This window comes from Aethalodelphis obliquidens, unplaced genomic scaffold, assembly GCF_003676395.1.
Source record: "Aethalodelphis obliquidens isolate GAN/ISIS:26980383/991018 unplaced genomic scaffold, ASM367639v1 scaffold69, whole genome shotgun sequence".
Classification (NCBI taxonomy): Eukaryota; Metazoa; Chordata; class Mammalia; order Artiodactyla; family Delphinidae; genus Aethalodelphis; species Aethalodelphis obliquidens.
In genome coordinates this window covers 632,469-645,884 of record NW_020838013.1, presented here as the reverse complement: position 1 = coordinate 645,884, position 13,416 = coordinate 632,469, and the positions used below count along the sequence as shown (strand labels likewise).

The 13,416-nt window shown below is 54.3% G+C and overlaps 2 protein-coding genes across 2 annotated transcripts; one reads left to right on the top strand and one right to left on the bottom strand.

The window, feature by feature from the left end:
- The first annotated feature begins 303 nt into the window (after positions 1-303).
- FTH1 (ferritin heavy chain 1) lies at positions 304-3,262 on the top strand. Its single transcript, XM_027089996.1, has 4 exons — positions 304-643; positions 2,256-2,402; positions 2,717-2,842; positions 2,939-3,262. The coding sequence occupies exons 1-4, from the start codon at positions 530-532 to the stop codon at positions 3,101-3,103; spliced, it is 552 nt and encodes a 183-aa protein (XP_026945797.1). The 5' UTR covers positions 304-529; the 3' UTR covers positions 3,104-3,262.
- On the bottom strand, positions 3,185-12,134 carry BEST1 (bestrophin 1). The gene is made up of 9 exons (XM_027089998.1): positions 11,967-12,134; positions 10,433-10,527; positions 9,620-9,853; positions 8,841-8,995; positions 8,370-8,447; positions 7,918-8,070; positions 7,618-7,698; positions 7,179-7,330; positions 3,185-5,442 (listed from the first exon to the last, which is right to left on the bottom strand). Exons 1-9 carry the CDS (start codon positions 12,116-12,118, stop codon positions 4,773-4,775), a joined length of 1,770 nt encoding a protein of 589 aa, XP_026945799.1. The 5' UTR covers positions 12,119-12,134; the 3' UTR covers positions 3,185-4,772.
- Between the last annotated feature and the right edge of the window lie 1,282 nt (positions 12,135-13,416).

Here is a 13,416-nt window from a genome sequence, read left to right as displayed (position 1 = left end):
CCCCCGGCGCCAGGGGCAGTTTCCTGTCGGTTTCAAGACCTAGGACGCCACCGGGGTCAGGGCTCCGAACTGAGCTTCCTGCCCCCGCTCAGGTTTTCTCTCCAACCCCATGAAACGAGCCCCACGTTCCACGGAACAAGCTGCACCCTCCAGGCCACCCAGACCCCGCACCGCCACCCCCACCCCTCCTTCCCCACCCAACCCCAGCGGGGCGGAGCCGCGCGTCCACAGGAAGGGGCGGGGCTCAGCTAGGCGGGCGGGCGGCGTGATTGGCCTCGGTGGGCCTGACGCCCATTCCCGCTATAAGAGCCGGGCAAGAGTCACCTGCGCCACAGTCCTCGCGGAGAGTCGCCGCGGTTTCTTGCTTCAACAGTGCTTGGACGGAACCCGGCGCTCGTCCCCCGCTCCGGCCGGCCGCTCAGAGCCAGCCCTCGCCACCACCTCACGGCGCCCTCCGATCGCCCCAAGGTCCCCGCCGCCGTTACAGCGCCGCGCAGCCACCGCCACCGTTTCACCTCAGCCGCCCGCCATGACGACCGCGTCCCCCTCGCAGGTGCGCCAGAACTACCACCAGGACTCGGAGGCCGCCATCAACCGCCAGATCAACCTGGAGCTCTACGCCTCCTACGTCTACCTGTCCATGGTGAGCGCGGGCGGGCCCACGGGGCACGGGCGCGGCCTCCTTGGCTGCAGGGCGGGGGTGTGGCTACCGGGAGGGCCCTCCCGCCTCCCGCCTCCCGCCTCCCGCCTCCCGCCTCCCGCCTCCCGCCTCCGTGCGCCCTTCTGCAAAATGAAGGGTGCTCGGGGTCCTCTAGGACTCCTGCGCAGAAATTCTGAGCAGTTGTCCCCTGGGAGTGTTGCCTCGCGGGCCAGGGCCGCCTCTGCGCACCCCAGTTTATTTAAAGAGAGCTGAGTTTCCTCCCGGGGTTGCCACACTTGCCACCAGTACGACCCTGCAGTTAGGAAGGTGGATTTTCGCATTTCCATCCCTTCTGCATTCGATCACGTGATGGGGGCGGTGCTAAGGAGGTCCGGCTCCCATCCCCCTGAGTCAGGCGGAGCCTGCTGGGTAATGGTGTCCAACTGTGGGGGCTGGTGCGAAGTGGTTTATTTCTCGTGGGCCGAACAGCCGCCTCCACCTCTCCGCTCTGTTTATCTCGAAGTCCCGCTTGAATTGAAGCATATCTCTAGAAATCTCCCTTTCAGTCTCACCGAGTTGTCTGCCACCCGTATTCTTTATCTTTTTTGTGTCTGAGGGTTGTGGCGTAATTAAATCTTTAGTTCTTGGATATAGTCCACCAACAGTTACGGGGCCTGAAAATTTTCCATGCAGTAATCGGTGGAATCAGTTTTCCAAAATCCTGGTTTTAATCGGTGTGGTAGGAGTTTTAGTTATAATTGTTTTATTACGTTTTGCAAATCATCCAAGAATAAACGTGTTCCGGATGGGTTTGGAATACGCCTGGATTTCTATGACTGTCACTCCATTTCAGGAACAACTGAATACAGCAGGGGTGTAAAAGGGACTAAAATTTTTGCTTTCTACTGATAACATGTTTACGTGGTAAACAAGGTAACAACTGTTACCTTGCCTAGTGGGTTAATTTTACACATCCATCAGCCTGCTGCAAGCTGGCAGCTCATGTTTTTTGTTTTTGTTTTGCTTTTTTTGCGGTACGCGGGCCTCACTGTTGTGGCCTCTCCCACTGCGGAGCACAGGCTCCGGACGCGCAGGCTCAGCGGCCATGGCTCACGGGCCCAGCCGCTCCGCGGCATGTGGGATCTTCCCGGACCGGAGCACGAACCCGTGTCCCCTGCATCGGCAGGCGGACTCTCAACCACTGCGCCACCAGGGAAGCCCGCAGCTCATGTTTTAACGTGGATTACCCAGGGAGGAGGGGGAGAAGGCACTACTAACAGTGCAGGGTAAATACTCCAACATCTCTTCAACCAGATTTCACAGGGGCTGTAAGAACTTTACTGTGCACTTAAACAGATGCTTAAGATGTTCCATGGTGGAGGCAATTCCCATGATATTCTAACGGTTCCTTGTAGTAAACTTTCAGTTTCAAGGACCAAGTTTCATTTTTGTGTTTCAGAGTAAAAACTAATTACTGTCGTGTTCAATCCGGGAACACACCTTGCTCTAGTCTTCCTGTGCTCAGACCCTTTCTTGCTGGGCTTTGAGAAGGAAGCCTAGACTAGCCGACTGCCTTTCTTTGGGAATCCCTAACATGTTCATGTACTGTTTTCAGTCGTACTATTTTGACCGCGATGATGTGGCTTTGAAGAACTTTGCCAAATACTTTCTTCACCAATCTTCTGAGGAGAGGGAACATGCTGAGAAACTGATGAAGCTGCAGAACCAACGGGGTGGCCGAATCTTCCTTCAGGATATCAAGGTGAACTGAAGATCCTAGGGTCGGCATGCCTCATCTGTCTAGCAGTCCTCTGACGTCAGAAATCACTGAGCTCAGCAGTTGCCCTTATCAGATGAGGATACTTTGGGTTTTTGTCTTTTGCGCTTTTTCGGGCCTACCGTCTAAGCTAAAGTTGGCAGACGGTAATGGGCAAGGATATTAAATGGGAAGCGGTTGTCAGGGGGAACTTGGCTGTTCCTTTTGCCAAGCGCGGTTGTTACACATTAGATGCTTGCTGATTTGTGGTTTAAGTGGTAGAGGTTGCAGATGCACTGACTTAACCTCCTCTCATTCAGAAACCAGACCGTGATGACTGGGAGAATGGGCTGAATGCAATGGAATGTGCGCTACACTTGGAAAAAAGTGTGAATCAGTCACTACTGGAACTGCACAAACTGGCCACTGAGAAAAATGACCCCCATGTGAGTATTGGCAACCTGGGAGTAAATGGAGGAAATCATTTGTCTTAGGGGCTGGGGAAGCTTCCCAATAACTTTTTTCCTTGTTCTCTTTTCTAGTTGTGTGACTTCCTTGAGACGCATTATCTGAATGAGCAGGTGAAATCCATTAAAGAATTGGGTGACCACGTGACCAACTTGCGCACGATGGGGGCCCCCGAATCTGGCATGGCACAATATCTCTTTGACAAGCACACCCTTGGAAACAGTGATAATGAGAGCTAAGCCTTAGGCTGGCTTCCCGTAGCCACAGGGGTGACCTCCCTGGTCACCAAGGCAGTGCATGCATGTTTGGGTTACCTTACCTTTTCTGTAAGTTGTACCAAAATATCTACAAGTCCTTTCCTTAGTACTATTCCTTCAAATAAAGTAATTTGGTACCCAGCTGTTGTCTTTGAATTCTCGGGGTGGGCTAGGAGTGTATCCAGGCCATCTTTATTAAACTTGTAAGTGCCACCATGGCTCAGTCACACTCACCAAAGTGAACCGCTTAGGAGGATCTGTATTTACGTACGAAATTCCTTAGTTTGCGAAAGATACCAAGGCTTGGGTGTTTTGAATTCAGACAGGACTTAAGGATTCCTGATTCTGAATTAGGTGTTTTATACGTTTCCAGCAGTTCTGGCTTTCACAATTTATATGTACGGAAAGCATTTTGAGGCTTAAAGTAGACTTGAAGCTACTGATTCTTGTTCTTCATTAAGGTAACCATTTAATTCAGGCTGTCGTAGGGATATGTTCTTCAGTGTGGACAGCTATATGGCTATGACTGGATCAGTGTCCTGCTGGTGTACACGCAGGTAGGACCAGGCCGGTGAAGCATCCCCCTTGGGAAGCAGGCTAGGAACGTGCTTCATCCCTAGTGAGAATTTGAGGAAAGTTTACATGAGTATGGAAAGACCTTCATTTCAATAGGAAAATAGCTGCAGTAGGAGGGAAGAGGTTGAGACATCTTGAATATTAACCAGTGAGTAGTGTTAGAAGACTGGGGAGCCATCTGGGTCCTTGCTAACCAACTACATTAACATTGTTTCCTAAACCAGCCACAGTGATTTGTAAGTTTCCAGCTAGCCCTGAGAAGTATGACAGGTGGTAGGCCTTTTCAGCCTTTTCAGTTTTCAATACAAAGCTAGGTATTCTGACCTCAGAATAACTGCTTGAGAATAATAAGAAATGAGAAGTTACACTTCCCTTTCACATCGTGATGGGGGGCTGGGGTGGGGGGCTGGGTCTAATTGGGTGAGTGAACATCTGGGGAATCTGGAATAAAGGCAAACATCTGGTGGTACCGTGACAACTTTAGGTTGACCTCAAAAATGCATGAAGAGCTCATTTAAGTTCAGAAGTCTTGGTGAGGTCCCCAAAGCAGTAAGATGCCCCAAGGGACCTGGATTGTCCCCACCTCATCTGCCAGTTCCCAGGAGTGTGGCACCCTTCCCAGGAGGGCTTCAGAGCCACCACTGGTTATGGGGGAGGGCTCATGCGACCTCCCAGCTAAGCCTGGCCAGTAAGTCGAGTTCTTGGGCTACAGTCTAGAGCCCCGAGTTCTGCCTGTGTTTCTGTGTCTGCCACCCCTGCTTAAGGTGAGCTGGGCCCACTGGTATCGTCAGCCCATGTAAGCCTGGCCTAGTGGCCCTTTGGCGTTACTCTTGTCGGTGCAAACCTCGTCTTCCTATCCCTGGGCCCCAGAGAAGTCTTGGTGAGTCAGGCTCTTGGGTGAAATAAGCGAAAGTCGCCAACACTTCCCTAGAGCCCCTGCTGTGGCGGCCAGGTGTGTGCCCCAAGCCAGTGCTGGGCATGGCCTGGCAGCCATAGAACCATAGGAAAACTGGGAGTAGGGTGGGCTTCAGAGCAGGGGAAGCTGGTGGGGACCACCCCTGGTGGGCTGGGGGGTTCAGTGACCCTGGTGTGGGTAGAAGACAGACCTGTTGTTTTCCAAGGCCCAATAGGGATCGCCACGATCTTTGAGTATAGTGTGTATGTTGCTTGTCGACTGTCCCAAATGTGGTTCTCTGAGATGTTCAGGGGCCTCTGACATGTCTGTTAGGTTAAACTCAACAGTTTTCCTCCTCATGTGACTCACTTCCGGGTGCTCCGTTGAGGCCCCAGCACTCTCTGGGAGCAATTCAAAGCTCTTCTTGGACCTGGGAGTTGGAGGCTGAAGGCTTTGGTCTTTGACGGTGTCATCCATGCCTGAGACTTTGCGAAGACTTGAGGGTGCTGACTGTCCAGGTGGGAAGACCATAGGGGTGTGGCTGAGGGGTGTCTGGGGGGCACTGTGGTAGCCTGACCTCCCGTATAGCACGGCGGACTTGAAGGCATCCTCCCCTTTCCAGGCCTTGACGTCTTCCTGATCACTGGTGTCCTGGCCGTCTCCCCCGAGGTTCTTGGGCTGGCCCTCGTGGGAAAGGACTTCTGTCTTCGGCCACAGTAGTTTGGTCTTTGAGTTTGTCCTGGGGGGCTGGCGGTCGTGGGATTGCAGCCCTCGGAAGCGGCCAGCGATGCCAGTGTGAGCACTTTCCTCCTCCGGATCTGGCTGGAACTCCAAATCCTCCTTATCCAGACTGGAAGGAAACAGGAGACTCGGGGGTCAGTGGGCGGACAACGGCCTGAAGCCTGACTTGACTTCTCCCTTACCCTCTCTTCTCCCTCTGGCCCAAGGCCCAGGACACAGTCTTCCTTACCTCAGCTTTGACTCGCCTCTCTGCTGATCCATCTTGTACCTCTCAATGAATCCCTCCTGGCCGAGCTCGCCTCACTGTTCTGTGGCTCCCTCTTGCCCATGTTAACATCCAAACTCCCTAGCCTGGTATTTCAGGGCTTCCTCTTCAGCACCCACATTTTCCCTTTGAAACCCCTCACTCCAGGCTGTCTGAACGGCTCTTCCCCAGGTATGCATGGTCACGTGAGGCCCAGGAGTGACTGAGTGAGCCAGGGGTTTGTGGTTCCCGCTGGGGAGCAGTATCCCCCCAGAGAGAAGTCTGGCTTCCTGGGAGCCTAAAGCCTTTACTCTGCAAGAGAAAGCCTACCCACCTGTGAATGTGGCCATCTTTGCCCATGTCCAAATTCTCCCCATGCTTCAAGGCCCAGCTCCAGGTCCAGCTGGAGGCCAGCTCTCAGGCAGCCAAAGGTGATCTCTGTTCTATACTCTGTCCCTTGCCCAGGCATCCGGTACTTTGTACCTTGTATCCAGAGTCTGGGCCCTGGGTTTGAACTCCCTCACTAAATCGTGTGTTTCTTGGAGGCAAGGTCTATGTGTTATTATTCTCTGTTATCCTCCTTCCCCAGCAGCTGGGCTACCAACCATGGAAAACTCAGAGGCGACCTCCAGCAATGTTTCTGACCTAAGCAAGCCTCCATCCTTGATCATTTGATCTCTTATCCAAACCTTCCTCACACCAACTAGAGACTCTAGCTAATTCTAATTACAGCTGAATAGGATATTCGGTTCTTAAAAAGAGAACAGCGCTTTTAATACTGTGGAAGAACACCTTGATGGGATAGACCCCGAGATGCAGCAAACACTCTCCGAAGTCCTCTCCACTCTGTCATCCTAGGGAGAGAGAGCTGTCTGGGGCGCCTCTTCAGCCGGCCATGGCCCAGCTACAGCTCAAAAGGGATTCTAACCAAATCAGGGAAAGAGGACCCATGTGGGGGAAAATGTGGCTGCTGTGGGCTGACCTGAGGCCCGTACTCTGTAGCAAGAAGTCTGCTCCGAAGGTCCCTGTGATGACCCAGCCTCTTGCTCGCTCCCTTGCCCAGAGAGCCCCACTCCCACTCCCCATGCCAACACCCTGGCTTATCAGGAAACATAGCTCTGAACCAGAGTCAGGAACCAGGCCCTGACATCCCAGATGCATCACTAATCACTGACTGCCCTTGAGTAAGTCCCTTCTCTCTCTAAGCCTCAGTTTTCAACTCTGGATAAGGGGTGGGGCTTAGATTGGAGACTACCTAAGAGCCCTTATAGCTTTAAGAGTCCTTACACAGCACAAGGTAAGGGTTAAGGGTGTGGAGTTGGACCCAGACATACCTGGCCCACCTGTGCTGCTTGCTAGCTATGTGACCTTGGGTTGGGCAACTGACTTAACCTCTCTGAACCTGGTCTTAATCATCTGAAAACTGGAGAAAACAAACCAAGTTTATTGGGGGGGGGGAATAGCTAATATATGTAAAGAGCTTAGTACAACGCCCAGCACTCAATAGGAACCCAATATGCATTAACTAATATATTCTAAGCTCTCAGGCCCTCGCACTTGGGGTTTTCTACCCACCGAAGTGGTTCCCTGGCACTTCCCACCTGATGTTGAAGGTGGAGCCGAAAAAGGAGGGCCGACGAGACTGGGCAGAAGCGGCTGTGTAGGGGGGATGTGGTTCTGGCTCATTCCAGTACATATCTCGCTCCATCGGTGGCAGGTCCTGGTGCATCTCATCTACAGCCAACAGGGACACCTGGTCATCGTGGACAGAAGGAGAAGTCCAACAGGTCAGCCCAAGCAGGACCATGAATTTGCCAGGTGACTTGGAGAGGTCACTGCTCTCTCTCTGGGCCTCAAGTTTCCCTTCCTGTGAAATGGAGAGACTGATGCAGCCTGTAGCCTCAATAGTTAGGCTGAGAATCCTGTGAGTAAATGGTTGGGCAATTCACTGTGAGGCCTCCCTACAGAACTGTGGGCCCCCCCACCCCGGGTCCAGTTTGGGGAGGGACTATGGGGCAGGCTCTCTTCCTCCCGTCATACCTGCAAACTCCTGTCGACAATCCAGTTGGTCTCAAAGTCATCATCATCCTCTCCGAACGGGTTGATGAGCTGCTCTGCCACCTTGAGGGTAGGTGAGGCTCTGGAAATCCTCAGGTGGAACCCCTTGCAGCCTTGCTCCCACCCTTAAACCTTGGCTCCTGCCATGTCCACCTCTCCACCCCCCTCAGTGATGCCCTTCTCGCCTGACCACTGTCTCCAAAGCCACTATGTAGGGCCCCTCCTCTCCTAACTGGCCATGACTCCCTGGGCCACAGCTGGCCTTGTCCTGGGGAGGCTTACCTTCAGCCAGCCAGCATAGAAGAAGAACTGCAGGAATGTGAAGAGGGGCACAACGAGGTCCATCTCGTGGCCGGGGTAGGCCTTGGCTGGGTTCAGAAACTGCCGTCCCACCAGGCAAGCCAGGAAGAAGCTGTACACCGCCACGGTCACCACCTGGGAGGCAGAGGCGGCGTCGGCAGAGATGGGCTGCGTGGGGACCGCGCGATCAGGAAGCTCCCCAGGCTCTGTGGTCTCCCCTTTAGAATGGGGATGATCACACTGCCTCCACCACCTGGACCAGGCAGGGACCTGGACTCTTTGAACTTGGCACTAGAGACAACCTGCAAAGTCCAGACCTGACTCCCCAGGGTGAGCCTCTTCTTCAGCCTCTGAGTGAGCCCTTCCCATCATAGGCTGCTTCCCGGGTCCTCCTCAGTTTCCCAAAGGGGCAGCTTCACCAGCCTAGTCCTCACCTGAGTGTACACCAGTGGGATACTGATCCAGTCGTAGGCATACAGCTGTCCACACTGAGTACGCAAGGTGTTCATTTCCTAGGGGGGCAGGAGGGAAGGTTGGGCCTTTGACCATCACCTGCTCTCCCAGGCTCACCCCCCAGCTCTTCCGCAGATACCAGGGTCTCGTGCTCATGGTCCAGCCCTGGCTGTGTGGTCATGGACAGCTCACTCAACCTCTCTGTGCCTCAGCCTCCTCAATATCAAAAAGGAACCAGGATCTCAGAGGTTCACTTTAGAGAGGGGAGGGGAGGGGAAATTGGAAAGGGGCCACCTTGGGCTACGGAATCCTGTTGGAAAAGATCCTACAGTCCCAAGGTAGGCTCTGGGAAGACCCTCAGAGGCTCAAAGTTCCTCTTTGCAGAAAACCTGTTCCACGTGGGGCGTGACCCTCCCCGCGCTGCAGCAGCCCCATGTGTGTAGCGGGCTCACGTTGAGCAGACTCTGGAGCAGGACAGGGTCCCGGATTCGACCTCCAATCCAGGCCTTCGTTGACAGGTTGGCAAACCACACCCAGGGCATCCAGAATGAGTTGTGTGGCAAGCTCAGTTTTTGTAAGTGCTTGTGTTCCGAGGGGGTCATAAAGCCTGCGGGGTAGAGTGGAGAAGACAGTGGGTAGGGGAACCTGCAGAAGGGGTGGCTGGCCAGGCCCTGCTGGGTGGGACCCAGAGTTCAAACCAAGTCCCTGCTGAGCCCATAGGGACCTCAGAGCTCCTTTGCGATCCTCTTTCTTTCAACAAATTATCACTGCGTCGTATCTACTATGTGCTGCTCTGGGCTGAGTACGTGAGAGGGATCTGTCTTATTAACCAGGATCAGGTCAGGCAAGGCCAGAGAGTGAGACTGCTGACGTACAGACTGGAAACCGGAAAACAGGAAGGGGAAGGGCAGTTCCCAGTTCCCAAAGCCCCACTCTGGCCCTCAACCCTCACTCTTCCCTCATCCCTCAAGAGGCCTTAGCCCTATCTCAAAGCCCTATCCTCCTAGAGTCGGTTCCTGGCCTCTCCCCACCTTTAGACCCCTGACTTCGCCCCGCCCAATTCAGGTCCCCGCCCCCCACCCCCACCCCGCCATCCCAGGTCTCGACCCCACTCCGCTCCTGGTCCCACCCAATCCTCAGCCCTGGGGCCTCTGATTCCACCCATCTGCAGCTCCGGCCCCGCCCTTGTCAGCCTCTGGCTCCGCCCACTGCTTCGCCAGGCCCCGCCCACCTGCTTTCACCAGGTGTTGGGGACTGGGAAAGCGTTTGTAGACCGCAGCACTGACGCTACGCAGGATGAGCACGTTGCCCAGGTTGGCGTAGCGCATGAGCGTGCGCCGCAGCAGCCGGCCCTGCTCGTCCTTGCCCTCGACGAAGCACGACACCAGGTTCATGAGGCGGTCGGGCCATGGCAGGTTCTCGTATTGGTTCCACCAGCGGGTCACGACCAGTGTCACGTAGAATCCTGGGCGGGAGAGGGGCGGGGGCGCGAGGGGCGAAGGCCCACGCTGCGGCTAGAGCCCAGCGAGGGCGACGCCTCGGTTTCTCCATCTTTCTAATGGGGCTGGGCCCAGCACCAACCCTCCTGGAGGGCGCTCGGGAAGGGGAGACCATCAGAGCTTCGCGTGAAGGCACGAGAGACTTGAGTTCTCTCTCTGGCCGCGCTTGCTTTCCCAGAAATCCGCCAGATACCTCCCCTCCTGCGCAAGGCTCCAGAGACTACTGTAATGTCGGCGCTGCCCTCAGAAAGTGGGGTCTTAGCAGAAACTAACACAGCAATGTAAAGCAATTATACTCCAATAAAGATGTTTAAAATAATAATAATAATAAAATTAAAAAAAAGAAAGTGGGGTCTTGAGTGCTAACAGCAGGACAGCCTTCCTAATGTCTAACTTCAGTCCCTCTGGCTGCAGGCTCCCCGTTGCCCTGAACCACCGAGAGGCGCTGACATGCCACTGGCCTTCCCCAGCTAGCTCTTCATGATCTGCCTGTCTGGAGCCTGGAGCAGCCACTGGGACCCCAACACGCGGAAGGGGGAGCTCACCCAGCACGAAGGAAATGGGGATGAGCTGGATGTAGCTGTCGCAATATAGAGTCAGCTTCTCAAAAATCACCTGCTGATCGTCCGTGAGGGCCATCCTGGGGGAGGCGGGGGGTGGGGGGGAAGATGTGTAGATACTGGGAGGGGATGGCGGAGACCGGTCCCAGGTCCAGCCAGGCCCGGGGTAGGAGAGTGGCAGCCTCACCTCCCTATCCCTTTCACTGGCCTGCCTGGGGCCCCTCCTCTGGCCTGAGCCAGGTCCCCCTCTTTCTTCCGCCACCCTGAAACCCCAGTGGGGCCCTCTGCTCCATGCCTGGAGGAGAAACCCTCAGGAGGTTTTCTATAAGGTGGAGGAAGGAAGGTCCTGCTGAAGGGCTTTAGGCACCACTGACCTTTTTAAAGGATCCAAAAGACAGTTGTTTGAAAGCAGGTTGAAATGAGTGTTTGGTCTTTAAAAAAAAATATCTGGTAGGGAGGGATGAATCGGCAGAGCACAGAGCAATGAAATTGTTCTGTACGACACTGTAACGGTGGATACAAGTCATTATACATTTGTCCAACCACATAGACTGTACAACACCAAGGGTGAACCCTAAGGTGAACTATGGACTTCGGGTGACAATGATGTGTCCGTGTGTGTGGGTTCATCTGTCATCACAAATGTCCCACACTGGGGTGGGATGTTGATAATGGGGGAGGGCTGAGTGGGTGGGGCAGGAGGGGTGGGGTATATGGGAACTCTCTGTACCTTCTGCCCAGTTAAGCTACGAACCTAAAACTGCTCTAAAAAATAAAGTCTTAATTTTTTTTAAGTATATTGACACCCTAGTAACAACTAAAGAAAATGAACATGCTTTGTTATTAGGATTATCATTATGAACTCAAGAGGTTTATGTGTTTGATATTTGTCAATGCATTGCCATCATTAATGCTTTTTCCATTAAAAATGCTATCATGGGCTTCCTTGGTGGCGCAGTGGTTGAGAGTCCGCCTGCCGATGCAGGGGACGCAGGTTCGTGCCCCGGTCTGGGAAGATCCCACATGCCGCGGAGCGGCTGGGCCCGTGAGCCATGGCCGCTGAGCCTGCGCGTCCAGAGCCTGTGCTCTGCAACGGGAGAGGCCACAACGGTGAGAGGCCCGCGTACCGCAAAAAAAAAAAAAAAAATGCTATCATATATTCTGTGGTTTTAGCTGTCTTTTATTGTTTAAATACACATTTTTATTGGGAAAAAAAAAGTATGATATGGGCCTGTGAGACTATGTGGTATTCAGGGAAACAGGCTGACTGAGGGGGACTAGGTAAGGCCTGGGTTCCAATGCCCCTCCCTCGATTTGAGGAAAGGGTGTTTGAGATGCCCCGACCTACACTGAGCTGCCCCCCAAGGCTGCCTCCTTTTCTCTCCTCCCCAGCCCCCAGGCCTCAGGCCCCACGGTTTGACCACAAGCCCAGCTCAGCCTTATCCGTCTCTGTGCATTGGCCGCCTAGATGGCTGGGAGGCACCCAGGAGCTCCAAGCCCTGGCTTGTCCCCCCCGTACCTGTAAATGAAGCGGATGATGTAGTAGCAGATGAGGAAAATGAGGAACTCGCCGTAGAGCAGCTTGTAGATGCTGCCTCGCCAGCACAGAAGCAGGCGGGAGAAGGAACCTAAACGGGCATTAGCCACTTGGCTCGAGTAGGTGACGGTCATGGCCAGGCACTGAGCTGCAGCAGGTGGGCTTGGGTACTGGTGAACAGACAGAGAGGGATACTGAGGGGGGTGCCAGGAAGGAGTAGGGACCTCTTCAGAATCTGTCCAGGACACGGGAGTGACCTTATCCAGGACCCTTCCCTTCTCTGGGCCTCAGCTCTCCCATCTGGACACTGGGAGGGGGGCGGTGAGGTGACCTCCAAGAATCCAGGAAAGTGAGCTCAGGGACCGTCCATAGCCTTGGCACAGAAGACACAGAGAGGTCTGTGCCCTTAAATTGTACCACAAAGGCAACAACAGAAATGTCCACATGCTGGGCTCCTTCCTGAGTTAGGAGCCCATCATGTTCAGTAGCTCCCCCAGCTCCATCAAGCACCCTGGAGTGAGAACTGGTAAGGGGCGTGGTCAGCCTTGGCCACCACCCTGTTCCCCGTGCCCAGGACAGAGCCTGGCTGGTGGAGATGTTTACTGAATGGTGGCCCCAGGGCCTTTTCACATGCTGATCCTCCTTCCTGGGGGATGCTCGTCCTAATCTAACTGTATGGCTCACTCCCACTTCAGATCACCTCCTCAGAAAGGATACCCCCAGCCACCCTACCTGGAAATAACATCCTAGTACCACTGGCCCTCTCTTCCCCTCGCCTTGCTCCATTTTTCTACACACCACTTATCATGTTATAACTGCCATTATATTTTGCATGCTACCTGCGTGTTTACTGCCTATTCCCTCCTGGGAATGGAGCTCCTATTGTGTACTCATAGGTGGTGCTCAATAAAAATTGACTGAAGCAATGTTTGGCACCCCATCCTCCCCCTACCCGCTCTGATGCAGCCACACTGGCTGTCTCTGTGCCTGGTGTTCCCTAAGTTCATTTCTACCTCAGGGCCTTTGCACAGACACACAGGTGCCCGCACACCTGCACGTGTGCTGCCTGTGTGTATCCATCATGTGCACATGTACCGTTTATCTACCCCAAAGGCTCTCAATGTCCCAGCCCAGCCTTCTGGGGTAACCCTTACTCACAGTTGGGGCTCCAGGCTGGTCAGGCGATCCCACAAAAGGTCTGGCCACAGGACTGGTGGGACTCTCTGGGGTCCTCTGGCCAGTGCCCCTGCCCACTTAGGGGTTGGCACTGCCCACGTGTGTGCTAAGTGGTCACTTGACTCCCTAAGCCAGGGCCTCCACAAAGGAACCCTTGTCTTGGCCCCCTTCTCGTAATCTGCCCATTAAGCAGCAGGCAGCACAGTCTGGCCTCTAATTCCTTCCGGGGGTGAGGGGCATTGAGCTGAGACCAGGG